Raw genomic sequence first — 14,636 nt, 5'->3', positions numbered from 1 at the left:
TCTCGGCCTCCCAAAGTGCTGGGATTACAGGCTTGAGCCACCGCGCCCAGCCAAAATGTTTTAATATTCAAATTTATCTACAGAAATTTGACTTTCTTGAGAAGTTTTATTTAACCTGAGTACATCTTTATATGGAATTTCTCCAAACTTGAATATTTTATCATATAAGACATTAAAAAGGAAGGGGATTTTGGTCAAGTATATTAAGGGCATTCAAACAGTCCTATGTGAAGTGGCTAATTCTGTGCCTTTTGATTGATAATTCATTCCTTTTTCTGATGAATCTCAATTATTAGTAATGAATTGTTTATTTTGTTAGGTAAATGAAGAAGAGGAAAACCAAGACACAGCAAAAAGTTTTAAAGGGTACCGCCCTGGTAAACTCAAACTCAGTTTTGAAGAAATAGAAAGGCAAAGAAGAGAAGATGAAAAAAGGAAAGCAGAAGAAGAAGCCAGACGGAGAATAGAGGAAGAAAAGAAGGCATTTGCTGAAGCAAGGAGAAACATGGTAAGATAGAAGCTAACTGGAGAATGCTATTAGAATTCACCTTTGAGAATATATTAATAGAATCATTAGACTTTAGAGAATACCCTATTATTTCTGGAATCTGTGCGAAGAGTAGAAATGGCAAATGTATTTTGAAGTCTCCCAACTGGTGGAATAACACCAGTTGATTGAAGGTGTTTGCCTTCAGTTTAGTGTTCAGAAGATTCTGATTTAAATTGCCATGCTTGGCACAAAGGATGGAATATTATTTCCCTTCTCTGGGAAGACATGTTTTCCAGAACTAAGTATCCAAGGAAGAAGAAGAAGTAGGGAGTTTCCTCCCCTAACTTTTCCTTTCTTCCTCTCCATTCTTTCCCCACCTCCTTCCCACACTCCCTTTTACCCTCCTTCATTCCTTTATTTCCTTCCTTTCCTTCTTTATTTTTAGTTTTCATCCCACCCACTATATATTAAGTGACCTGAGTCATTTAATCAGAATTATTTCTCTCTCCAAAATGCTCACTCATCACTCCTGGAAATTGATACCTAACTTAACTGTTACAAGGTTATGACTGTACTTCCTATACCAGTTTTATGTTTGTACAATGTACAGTTATCTGACAAACAATTTTCAAGCAATTTGAGACTTGAGCCCTGCATCTCCTTCTTGATACATTGTAATTGGCTTTGGTAATATCATAAGCTGGTTTTCTTCCTCAATATAGGTGAGCATCAGACACATATGTCCAAGTGTTTATTTGGCTTTATCGCCCACACAGATACTCAAATCAGAAACTTGGAAGCCTGAAACACTTCTATCTTCTTATTCATGCCTGATGTTCAACCAGTCACTAAGTCTCATTTATTCTGCCTCCTAAATCACTCTAAAATCTGTCAGTTTTCCCCCCATTTTCCACTGCCACTACTATAATCCAAGTTACTGTTACAATTTGCCTGGGACCAACTCCTAATTAACTTGTTATCTTACCTGTAACCAATTCTTTCCTGTAAGGCCAGGAGTGATCTTTAAAAAGAAAGAAATTTTGATTGTGTTTTGTTACTGTTTTGCTTAATATGTTCACACTTTTCTTAAGTAAAAATCCAAAAACTTCTAAAACAAATTTCTTTATAGTCTTGCTCTTGTATATTGCTCCCGTTTCATTTCTTGATTCTTCCTTAATCTGCTCTTTGTTCCAAATATGCTAAATTTGTTTGTATTTCTTCAAAGTGAGACTCTCTCAGCCTTCATACTGTCTGAAAGATGTCCCTCACTCCTTTCCCTATGCTCTCCTAATTCCAATTCATAACTTTCCATTTCCTCTGGAAAGCCTTTCCTGATAATAAGCACCTTCTTCCATGAATTCTTACAGCATTTAGTACTCTTCTATCATAGCGCTAATCATGTATTGTTATCACGTATGGCTGTCTTTTCTACTCCATGAGGCCAAGACTGTTCCTCAAACATGTGGCACAATGCCTAGCATAACAGACCTCCAGTAAATGTTGATGGAACAAGTGATATTGAAATCTTGTGTGCAGTAGGTAATCCCTGATTCATAAATGGTTTCTACATAGAAATCCTACAGACGTTGTGAATGCACTTAATTTTTGGAGAATAAGCAGGTTTAGAAGCGGTAGAAGAGAAGTAACTGTGAAGATTACAAGACCTAGTCCTCGGGGCAGATATGTAGGCCAAAACTGCATTTTTACCATGATTCACTAGTGGAAAAAAATGCAGGGGAGAAAACTGCATTAAAACAAAACCAAGTTTCCTAAACACATTTCTAAAGAGAAGAGAGAAAAACTTCCTTTTACATTTATATTGTTTTCTTATCCACAAATAAGTATTGTAATTTATCCAGGAGTAAGTATTGTGATTTCATACTATAGCTTAGTTCATGCATATATAAAATTTAAAAATTACAGGCAGTCTTTGAATTGTAAACCACTTAAACATCATTTCTGAGTTGAAATAGTTCTGTGGTAAAGCCTGGATTGCCTTGATAAAACTTGGAGCAAATGAATAATACCCCTTGTCTTGTTCTCCTATGTCTATTTCAACCACAGGGTCACAGTTTAGGCCAGAGGGTTATGTTATACCATGCCTGGTTTTAAATTTTTTTTTTTTTTTTTTTTTTTTGAGATGGAGTCTCGCTCTGTCACCCAGGCTGGAGTGCAATGGTGTGATCTCAGCTCACTGCAACTTCCACCTCCCGGGTTCAAGTGATTCTCTTGCCTTAGCCTCCCCAGTAGCTGGGATTACAGGCACCCACCACCACACCCGGCTAATTTTTGTATTTTTAGTAGAGATGGGGTTTCACCATGTTGGTCAGTCTGCTCTCGAACTCCTGACTTCACGATCCACCTGCCTTGGCCTCCCAAAGGGCTGGGATTACAGGCGTGAGCCACTGTGCCTGGCCTATAATCTTATTAGAAAGATTTTGAAGTTTGAATCCCAGCTTTGCCACATAGTATTTGTGATGACTTTAGACAATTACTTTTCAGTGCCTCAGTTTCCTTGTCTGTAAAATGAGGATATTAGTAACTACTTCATAGGGTTATAGGATTTAATAAATTAATACATGTAAAGTGCTTATAACTGTACTTGGCAGCTCTCAGTATCATCTATTATTATTTCTTTAAAATTAGCCTTGGCTGGGCGCGGTGGCTCAAGCGGCCGGGCGCGGTGGCTCAAGCCTGTAATCCCAGCACTTTGGGAGGCCGAGACGGGCGGATCACGGGGTCAGGAGATCGAGACCATCNAAAAAAAAAAAAAAAAAAAAAAAAAAAAAAAAAAAAAAAAATTAGCCTTACAGCAAATAAACAATAAACTCATAGCACTAAGAATGATTTTTGCCATGAAGAGATAATGACGGGTTATCTAATTCATTCAGACAAAATCATGATTAACTTAAACGCTTTAATTACCAAATTGGAGAGCCGTTTTAATCCAATTAAAAATGTTCTCAAATTAGGAAATCTTAATGTCTAATTCAAAGTACTCATGGTATGAATAAAGTATTTTTTGTCTTCATTGTGATGGAGAATAGATGGTTACCATTTCCTGGTAACCTGATAGTTACAAAATACCTCAGTCTTACATTTTCCAATAATTCTTCCCATTTATTTATTTATTTATTTATTTATTTTTGAACACTGTGTTGAGACTTTCTTGTTTACTGTTAAGTCCCCTTGTTTTTTGTTCAGTGTGAAACCTGTTTAAGAAATCTGGCTGGGCACGGTGGCTCACGCCTGCAATCTCAGCACTTTGGGAGGCCAGGGTGGGCAGATCACCTCAGGTCAGGAGTTCAAGACCAGCCTGACCAACATGGAGAAACCCTGTCTACTAAAAATACAAAATTAGCTGGGTGTGGTGGTGCATGCCTGTAATCCCAGCTACTCAGGAGGCTGAAGCAGGAGAATTGCTTGAATCTGGGAGGCGGAGGTTGCGGTGAGCCAAGATCACACCATTGCACTCCAGCCTGGGCAATAAGATTGAAACTCTGTCTCAAAAAACAAAAACCAAAATTAAAAACAAACAGTAAAGAAATTCCAGTTTCTTCAAGAAATAGTCCCTTTTTAGTATGTATAATTCTGGCCAGAGTGATAAAAGAATTATTTTAAATAGGTAGTAGATGATGACTCCCCAGAGATGTATAAGACAATCTCTCAAGAATCTCTTACACCGGGAAAACTGGAAATTAATTTTGAAGAATTATTAAAACAAAAAATGGAAGAAGAAAAACGACGAACAGAGGAAGAACGGAAGCATAAACTAGAAATGGAGAAACAAGAATTTGAACAACTGAGACAGGAAATGGGAGAGGTAAGATTTTAAGAAGTATCTATTTATATTACCCATATTTATTAGCTAAATATTTTACTTATATCACCTTATAATAACTTTGTATTATTATTCACCTTTAGGATAGTCGACATACTACTATGAGGCGCTTACATGGTACAGGCGTCTGCACAATTATGTGTACTTTCTAGTCTGCTTTAACTACTCCTTCCTTGCTAGTTTAATAAAAAAGTATCGAAGTTTGCAAGGGACTGAGCTATTACTATTTATTTATATTTATAGTTCATAGATATGCATATATTCAATACATATATATAGACTATACAGTGCCAGCTTCATGGGCATGCACCTTGTGCACTCACAAGACTCCATGTTCAGAAGGCCCTGCATTTGGGGTTTAATGTTGAGGTTGCTGTCTTGAAATTCTTTTTTGTGGTGTGAACATGGCTCACTGCAGCATCGACCTCCCGTGCTTAAGTGATCCTCATGTCTCAGCCTTCTGTGTAGCTGGGACTTTAGGTGCATGCAGCACCATGTCTGGCTAATTTTTAATTTTTTTTTTTTTCTTTTTTTGAGATGGAGTCTTGCTCTGTCGCCCAGGCTGGAGTGCAATGGCACGATCTCGGTTCATTGCACCCTCCACCTCCCAGGTTCAAGCAATTCTCCTGCCTCAGCCTCTCGAGTGGCTGGGATTACAGGCATGTGCCACGATGCCTGGCTAATTTTTGTTATTTTTAGTAGAGACGAGTTTCACCATGTTGGCCAGGCTGATCTCGAACTCCTGACTTCAGGTGATCCGCCCACCTTGGCCTCCCAAAGTGCTGGGATTACAGGTGTGAGCCACTGTGCCCAGCACTTTTTTGGTTTTTTTTGTTTTGTTTTGTTTTGTTTTGTTTTTGAGACGGATTATCGCTCTGTCGCCCAGGATGGAGTGTAGTGGCGCGATCTTGGCTCACTGCAAGCTCCGCCTCCCGGATTCCCCTGCCTCAGCCTCTGGAGTAGCTGGGACTACAGGCGCCTGCCACCAGGCCCGGCTAATTTTTTGTAATTTTTGGTATTGATGGGGTTTCCCCGTGTTAGCCAGGATGGTCTCGATCTCCTGACCTCGTGATCCACCTGCCTCAGCTTCCCAAAGTGCTGGAATTACATGCGTGAGCCGGGCCTTATTTTCTCTCTCTCTAAAGATGGGGTGATCGCACTTTGTTGCCCAGGCTGGTCTCCAACTCCTGGCAAGCGATCCTCCCACCGGAGCCTCCCACAGTTCTGGGATTACAGGCATTAGCCATCATGCCCAGCCACTGTCTTGAAATTCTTAATTTTACCTTTGAATTTGTGTGTTGTATATAAGTGAAAGCTGATTGGACGATGAAGCATGCCCTTTATAGCTTTTGCTTACTAGAGCTTCACGCCGCCTTCCTGCCTCCCTGGAATGGGTTTTCTTTTCTTTTCTTTTCTTTTTTTTTTTTTTTGAGACGGAGTCTTGCTCTGTCGCCCAGGCGGGAGTGCAGTGGCCGGATCTCAGCTCACTGCAAGCTCTGCCTCCCGGGTTCAGGCCTGGAATGGGTTTTCATCAGCCTCCTTCCCAAGGCCCTGCCTAACTTTCTTCCCTCTTGGGACTCTGCCGCTATCCCTCTGGATGGCCCGGGTTGCGTGGGCAGCAGAAGAGAAAGGTAGAATTGGGGCCTGTATTCACCATCAGCCTTGGTCCCTGCCAGGGGCCAGGACACACACATGAACAGGATCGGGGTCTAACATGTAGCCTCATGACTTGGACTGGCAATGCTATGGCATGTTTGGCAGGCACCTTGGTGGGGTCCTCTCACCAACTTATGACCTAGGAACCGAGTGAGTTCCTACACAGAAGTTGCAATCTCTTGGAAGGTGCCCGTTTTTTATGGGTTGGGGCAGTGGGCACGTGGGAAGGGAAGTTTTACTTCTCTGCCCCAGGTGTGGCTGGCAAATTATCTAGCGGACCCTGAGAATATAAATATAAATGTATAAATAAATACCAGGATTGTGCTGTAGGAAAATATTCCAAGGTCTAGGTTTCTTATGAGTCGTGTATTTTCACCCCACATAGTCTAAAAAGTGGAAATAGTATAAAGGAACGTTTTCTCTTACCCCTTGGTTGAGTCAAGAAATTAAGCTTCATGTCATAACATCCCAGACTGTGACACCCTCTGCCTCCACCTTTTAAAACTCTGCCTAGAACTTTAGGTCTTCTCCAGGAAAAGTATACCAGGAATACCTGTAGTATTTTACTATTCCATATGGTGGTATTAGAGTTTGATAAATATTACAAAGGACTAGTAATAATAAATTGTGGAAAGTCAGGGGAAAGAAATCTGAACAAAAGAACAAGATGGGCCGGGCATGGTGGCGCACGCCTGTAATCCCAGCACGTTGGGAGGCTGAGGCGGGTAGATCACGAGGTCAGGAGATCGAGACCATCCCGGCTAACATGGTAAAAACCCGTCTCAATTAAAAAAATACAAAAAATTAGCCGGGCCTGGTGGCAGACGCCTGTGGTCTCAGCTATTCGGGAGGCTGAGGCAGGAGAATGGTGTGAACCTGGGAGGCGCAACTTGAGTGAGCCGAGATTGCACCACTGCACTCCAGCCTCGGCCTCCCAAAGTGCTGGGATTACAGGCATGAGCCACTGCACCGGGCCTACTGTTCTTTCAATTATTTTTTTGCCTTCCCCTAACAAAGACCTTCCTGCAACTCCTAGGAAAAGCTAATTTTGTCATGAATATTTTAGTTTTAGCAGGTTATCAAGGGATATCAGAGGATTTTAACCATATTCCCTGATGCGAATAGTATTTTAAGTAGAATGTTTTCAATAATGCCTTAAATTTGTAGCACCATTTTGAGTTAGTAAATTTGGACACTGCATTTAGAGAAGAGGTTAAGCTGTATTTTTGGTTTCAAATAAGAAATAGTGCATATATTTTGGATGGTTTATTGTACAAACTAGTATGCTGATATTCAATTTTTTTTTTTTTGAGTCATGCATGGTGGCATGTGACTGTAGTCCCAGCTCCTTGGGAAGCTAAGGCAGGAGGATTGCTTAAACACAGGAATTCAAGGCCAGCCTGGGCAACATAATGAGACTCTTTCTAAAACGGCAGCAAAAAACTTATTTTATTTTATTTTATTTTAAGGAAGAGGAAGAAAATGAAACATTTGGATTGAGCAGAGAATATGAAGAACTGATCAAATTAAAAGGAGTGGCTCTATTCAAGCTAAAACCTAAAAGCAAGTTTGAAAAAATTGGACAGTTGTCTGAAAAAGAAATACAGAAAAAAATAGAAGAAGAGCGAGCAAGAAGGAGAGCAATTGACCTTGAAATTAAAGAGCGAGAAGCAGAAAATTTTCATGAGGTATATTACCCTTATATTTAACATAGTTATGATACAGTAATAATAACAAATTTAACAGAAGTAACACTGGCTTTGAAATAAGTTTTAGTACTTAAAATTAATCATGGTGTATACAGTAATCTGGGAAGTAAATAGCAAAAACACATGTAGATCTTAGACTCTGAAAGACGAGCACTGTTTCAAAATCACCTTTATCAGTGTTAAAACCTATAGTGAATGTCAAATGGTTCACTCTAGCAAAAATGTTCAAAAGTATTTTTTGGCTGGGCATGGTGGCTCATGCCTATAATCCTAGCACTTTGGGAGGCCAAGAAGGGAGGATCACATGATCCAGGAGTTCTAGGCTAGCCTGGGCAACATAGTGAAACCCCATCTCTACAAAAAAATTATACAACTAAAACAATGTTTTTTGGCATATGTTTTAGTTGAGTCAGTAGAACCAGTGTATATTCAAGTTAAACTCCAGATTATTAACACTTTATTTTTTAGATGAAACCCATAAAGTCTAATACTTGCTCAAAGTTACAGCAGTAATTCAGTGTGGAAGAGCCTAAATGAGAATTTTGATGACATGAATTTGAATTACCTTCAAACATAAAATAAAGAGGCAATCAGTGACCTGTAATATCCCTTCTAGCTTAAGGACTATTTCTGTGATTATGAATACTGGTTTAAATCAGATCTAGAAATTTTTTTTCTGCCAGCATTCCTATCCTATAATGTTTAACAGAATTTAACCTATATTCTAGAAATATATTTTGATCAAGTATTTAGCTAGCAAAACAGGTATGGGAATTTGGGAGCGCCTTCAGAGGAGACTGAATAAAAGGACAGAACAAAGAAACTGTATGCCAATTATTGGAACTATAAGCAATTCATTATTATTGAGGCATGCACGAGTGCAAAGGACAGCAAAAGATAATGAAGATGCAAGCGTAATTGAGATGATGGAGTCTTAGATGCCATGTGAAGGAATTTTTTTTTTTTCTTTTTTTGAGACGGAGTCTCGCTCTGTCGCCTAGGCTGGAGTGCAGTGGCCGGATCTCAGCTCACTGCAAGCTCCGCCTCCCGGGTTTACGCCATTCTCCAGCCTCAGCCTCCCGAGTAGCCGGGACTACAGGCGTCCGCCACCTCACCCGGCTAGTTTTTTGTATTTTTTAGTAGAGACGGGGTTTCACCGTATTAGCCAGGATGGTCTCGATCTCCTGACCTCGTGATCCACCCGTCTCGGCCTCCCAAAGTGCTGGGATTACAGGCTTGAGCCACCGAGCCCGGCAGGAATTCTTAAAACATGGATATTGGCAGGGCACAGTGGCTCACACTTGTAGTCCCAGCACTTTGGGAGGCCGAGGTGGGTGTGTCACTTGAGTCATTTCAAGGCCAGCCTGGGCAACATGGCAAAACCGTATCTGTACAAAAAACACAAAAAAATTATCCGAGCATGGTGATGTATGCCTGTAGTTTCAGCTACTTGGGAGGCTGAGGTGGGAGGATTGATTGAGCCTGGGTAGTTGAGGCTGTAGTGGACTGTGATTGCACCACTGCACTCCAGCCTGGGTGTCAGAGCAAGACCCTGTCTCTAAAACAATGAAGCATGGATATTGTCAGACAGATATTGTCTATATAGCTAGATCATGCTGAAGCTATGTGGTCTTAGATACATACATTAAAAAATCATTCGAGGCCAGGCGCGGTAGCTCACGCCTGTAATCCCAAGCACTTAGGGAGGCCAAGGAGGGTGGATCACCTGAGGTCAGGAGTTCAAGACCAGCCTGGCCAACATTGTGAAAGAAACCCTCTCTACAAAAATACAAAAATTAGCTGGGCATAATGATGGGTGCCTATAATCCCAGCTACTAGGGAGGCTGAGGCAGGAGTATGGCTTGAATCCGGGAGGTGGAGATTGCAGTGAGCCGAAACTGCACCACTGCACTCCAGCCTTGGCGACAGAGTGAGACTCCATCTCAAATAAATAAATAATTTGAATGACTACTATGTTCCTGCTTTGGACACAAGACATCAGTAACCCAACTTACAGTCCCTGTTCATATACTGTTTAGAATCTAATAGATGCGTTGGGGCTCGGGAGGGGTGGAAAACAATTATCAGGTGGTTAACAAATGAAAGCTATGAAGATTAATAAAGCAGAGAAATAAGAGTATATGTTACTGTTTTGTACAGGGTGGTCAGAGAAGGCCTGAGGATTTGAACTAGGGCTGGGATGGAAAGGACAAATAAGTATGCAGGAGTCAAAACTGGCAGGACTTGGGGATGGTGATGGAGAGGAAGAAAGAGGAAGGAATAGTGAGAGTATATAGTAAAAATATGGGAAACCAGACTAGTTTGGAAGAGGCTCCATAAGCTATTTGAGACAAATGGAGATGCTGTGAAACATCAACTAATTTGAAATGCACCTAAGTTTGTGTGACATACAAGCCTAAGGCCTGGGTTAGTTGTAGATAAACCTTTTCATCATTGCCAAAAGCAAACACCATTTCTATTTTTTAACATCTAAAAAATTTTGAACATTTTTAACATGTTGGATCTGTTGTTTTGGGGATATATACGTGGATATAACATGCCTTGAAGAGAAGTTCAGTCTATGGCCGGGCGTGGTGGCTCAAACCTGTAATCCCAGCACTTTGGGAGGCCGAGGCAGGTGGATCACCAGGTCAGGAGATTGAGACCATCCTGGCCAACATGGTGAAACCCCATCTCTACTAAAAATACAAAAATTAGGTGGGCGTGGTGGCACGGGTCTGTAGTCCCAGCTACTCAGAAGGCTGAGTTGAGACTGCACCCCAGCCTGGGGATAGAGCGAGACTCCGTCTCAAAAAAAAAAAAAAAAAAAAAAAATTTAGTCTAATGACGTATGACTGAAGAAAATTCTCATTGTTGTAAGTATATAATAGAAGTTATTACAGAATCAAACTAGGTGGAGTCCATATACCTAGGATATGTTTAACAGGGCCAAGGTGACATTTAAGCTGAGTGTGAAGGCTGAATAAAAGTTACAGGTAAAGAGGAGAGGCATTCCAGATAGAGGAGAAGCCTTTCAGATTAACTCAGAGGTTGTAAAAATGTATTTGGGGAATGGAAGACAGGTTCAAAGGACTACAAGGCAAGTTCACAGAATAAGTGATAGGATACAAAGTTGTAAAAATAAGTTGTGGCTAGTTAATGAAGGTCTCTTTAAATCTTGCAGGCACTATGATCTGGGAAACAATGTTAATAACTCTTTAGGTCAGAGTAATGAAATATTTAGGTTTATGCAAGAATTCTGGGACTATGGAGGATGAACTGGAAGACAGGCATGAAGTTGGGGCCAAGGGAGAAAAACAGATCTAATTAACAAAACTAGGTTAGACTCTGGTATGGATAGAAGTTAAACAGACAAAAAAGGATTACAGGTTGCTTTTTGGGCAGTTGGTTGCGGAGGGGGCTATCATTACTTCAGGATAACTAGATGATGCTATAAAGAAATGAGGTCTGAGGAGTTGGGGTGAATAGTTTTGGCATGTAAAGTTTGAGCGATATTTGGATAAGGTAAAGGCAGTCTAACAAAGGTCCTGAACTAAGGTGAGAGGCAAGCAGATTCTAACTTTTATGGATAGCAACGGAAAGTACAAGTAGATAAAGCTGCTTAGACAGTTAATTGTTGAAAGTGAATTAAACTCTGGAGAACATCAACATTTAGTGGATGAATGGCCCAAGATCAGTATTTATAGGTGTAACATGGAAGGTAAAGAAAAGTTCAATCAGCATGCACTTACTTCCTTTTGTTACCGGTAGTGAAACTTTAGCAGTCATACCTATACCTACAAAATGTGTAGGTAAGAAAAACAAAAATAAGGTAAGTGACTTCTTGTTTTATTGCTGTTACTCTAGTATACATGGATGTGATATTAGGACATGGCTGAAATTTTATACCCCATCAGAATATCCGTTGTCTGGAGGACAATGAAGTCCCTCCTATCATACCTTTCTGGGTTAAAGGTGATTGAACTCATTATTTAAAAACTGGTTAACGGCTGAGCGTGGTGGCTTATGCCTGTAATTCCCAGCACTTCAGGAGGCTGACGCGGGTGGATCACCTGAGGTCAGGAGTTCGAGACCAGCCTGGCCAACATGGTGAAATACTGTCTCTACTAAAAATACAAAAATTAGCTGGACGTGGTGGCAGACGCCTATAATCCCAGCTACACAGGAGGCTGAGGCAGGAGAACAGCTTGAACCCGGGAGGCGGGGGTTGCAGTGAGCCAAGATCATGCCACTGCACTCCAGCCTGGGTGACAGAGCGAGAAATATCAATGTTCAGTGTGTCTTCAAAATGTTTATATTCTGTCAAGGCTCAACTCATTTATATAACCTTATCAGAGAATTCCATCCCAGCTCCTGTAGCACTTAAACATGTACCCCTCATTTGGTACTAAAATGCCTTATATAACGTTTGAATTTCTAGAGTTTCTAATAAAGTCTACTCCAAAATTATCTTATGCCCCATTGTATCTCAAGGAAAATACACTAACTGCTGACTTTAACATTCATGGGCTGAGAGCACCAATGCCCTATAAAGAATGTACCTACAGAGTTCCATTTATATTACTCTCTGATTTCTTTCCCAGAAACATGTTTTAACCTGGCTTTTTAGGAGCTCAAGAAAAGTTGACAACTGTACTTGATTGAAGGACTGCTCATAAATTTTCAGCTCAAGAGAAATTATTTTACTTACTCAAATTTATTTTTCTTTTTTTTTTTTTTTGGAGGGTCTCGCCTCTAGCCCGGGCTGGATTGAGCTGCAGTGGCCGGATCTCGGCCACTGCAAGCCCCTACCGCCTCCTGGTTTATGCCATCTCCTGCCCCTCAGCCCCTCCGGAGTAGCTGCCGGACTACAGGCGCCGCCACCTCGCCCGGCTAGTTTTTTATTTGTTCAAGTAGAGACGGGGTTTCACCATGCTTAGCTCAGGCATTGCCGGTCTCGATTCTGACTCGTATCGGCCCGTCCGGCCCTCCCAAAGTGCTGGATTACAGGCTTGAGCACTGCGCCCGGCCACTCAAATTTATTTTCTAAATGCAGGTTTGAGGCAGCTAAATGAATAGTTATGAATTTGCACAAACAGGCCAAAATCTGAAAGGCAAGTTATTAACGGGGAGGGACTCAGAATAGCAATTTTTGTACCTGCTGAAATATTCCATCTTAAAGGTTCATTTGGTAAACAACAAAAAAGTGTATACTGTGAACAAAGAGGTCCTTTTTAAGTCTCAGAAGTCTGTTCAGATAAAACTACAGTAAGCAAATCATGGTTTAACATGTATTTTCTTAGTCTTTCATATATAATATTTTTTTTTAAAAAAGCTATTCATTCATTCATTAGCAACAACCATAGTCAGGCATTATATTTATCAACTGAAGGTAAATAATGGCACAAAAAAGAATCGACGCATCAGGTAGCAGGCTGTCTGATGTCCCATGATTTTCCAACATCAAATAAAAAATATAATGCAGAGCCAGAAAAACGATCCAACTTTTTTAACCTCCTACTCCTTACATCAGAAATGAGATAGGTACGAGGTATGACGTGTGAGGTGCAACACCTTCAACTGAAGTGAAACACCCGAACCAAGATTTTTCTTTTATAGGCAATTAAACTAGCACTTGTTTCAAATTTCCCTTTAGTTGGATGTGGCAACCTGGAGCAATTTCTTCATAGTACTATGAAATATAAATGGTGAGATTTCCAACTAGATCCACAAATGCCTAGTTAGAAACCAAAAGTCAACTACAACTGAAGTACTTTAGAAACCATGAATTAACTACCCACATTAACCCCACTCCACCAAAACTGCTCTAAAAGACCTTATCATTACCAAATTATTATTTTCCTAAACACACTGACAGTTGAGACTCTGCTCTTAAATCACTCCCTTATTACCATGGATTCCAACTCACCCCTCAGATGACATAAACATATTTTACTTAGTGATTCCCCCATGTTTCAGTCATTGCCTCTTTCAACAGTTGTCTCTATTAGTTGTAAACACCCTTTCCCTGCCATTTCACCATTAATACATTATTTGGATGGAATTCACAGGGACGTAGTTCTAAGAAGGGTAAAGAAGGAAAATCATTAAGTGAGAAAGAACAGATTTTCTCCTATTATGTAGTAGGGAATGGTATGGACTTACGGGAATCAAGGGTGTATTTTTAACAATTATTTAGAATGTATAGTATTCTGACCTTTTTCAATTAAGTGCTATCAAAACCAAGCAGAGTTGGTAGGACAGATGGGCTAGGATCCCAGTGATATTATTGTCCCAATGTCCCAGTGACATTCGGAGAAAAAGACTATAACTAAGAGAATGCTTCATTAAATATACCTATCACTTTTCCTGAACTGGGGAGTCAGAAAAAATCTGAATGTCTGCAGTGCAGCCAAAATATGCATTACAAACATGTTAATCATCTTGTGCTTCTAAGCAACAACTTTAGAAACTTGGTTTTTAGAAGGCAAGCAATTGTTAATCTTGGCCCACTTTCTTGCAGGAAGATGATGTTGATGTTAGGCCTGCAAGAAAAAGCGAGGCTCCATTTACTCACAAAGTGAATATGAAAGCTAGATTTGAACAAATGGCTAAGGCAAGAGAAGAAGAAGAACAAAGAAGAATTGAAGAACAAAAGTTACTACGCATGCAGTTTGAACAAAGGGAAATTGATGCAGCACTACAAAAGGTACCAGGCTTACATATCCTTTATTTTCCAAAGATGCCCTCTTAAAACCCAGTTTTATAATTAGGTGGGTTAAAAAAAATGTTTTAATAGCTTTCTTTCAAGTCACTGGAATGTACTGTTAAGTACACTTTGTAGTAGGCATACTTTTATGTTCTTAAAAAACAAATTTCACTTCAAAATTGTTACTAAATAGCTGCCCTGAAAATACTATATTATAAATGCCAACCTGAA

At 40.2% G+C, this 14,636-nt stretch overlaps 1 protein-coding gene across 1 annotated transcript in view; it reads left to right on the top strand.

Annotated features, from left to right (window-relative positions):
- NEXN (nexilin F-actin binding protein) overlaps positions 1-14,636 on the top strand; it is a 53,593-nt gene that overhangs the window by 37,627 nt on the left and 1,330 nt on the right. The window contains 4 exon segments of the mRNA XM_017877389.1: positions 320-508; positions 4,116-4,313; positions 7,457-7,675; positions 14,220-14,405. Coding sequence (XP_017732878.1) covers positions 320-508; positions 4,116-4,313; positions 7,457-7,675; positions 14,220-14,405 — 792 coding nt within the window.

This window comes from Rhinopithecus bieti, unplaced genomic scaffold, assembly GCF_001698545.2.
Source record: "Rhinopithecus bieti isolate Rb0 unplaced genomic scaffold, ASM169854v2 scaffold_10654, whole genome shotgun sequence".
Classification (NCBI taxonomy): Eukaryota; Metazoa; Chordata; class Mammalia; order Primates; family Cercopithecidae; genus Rhinopithecus; species Rhinopithecus bieti.
This window is presented reverse-complemented; position numbering and strand designations above follow the sequence as displayed.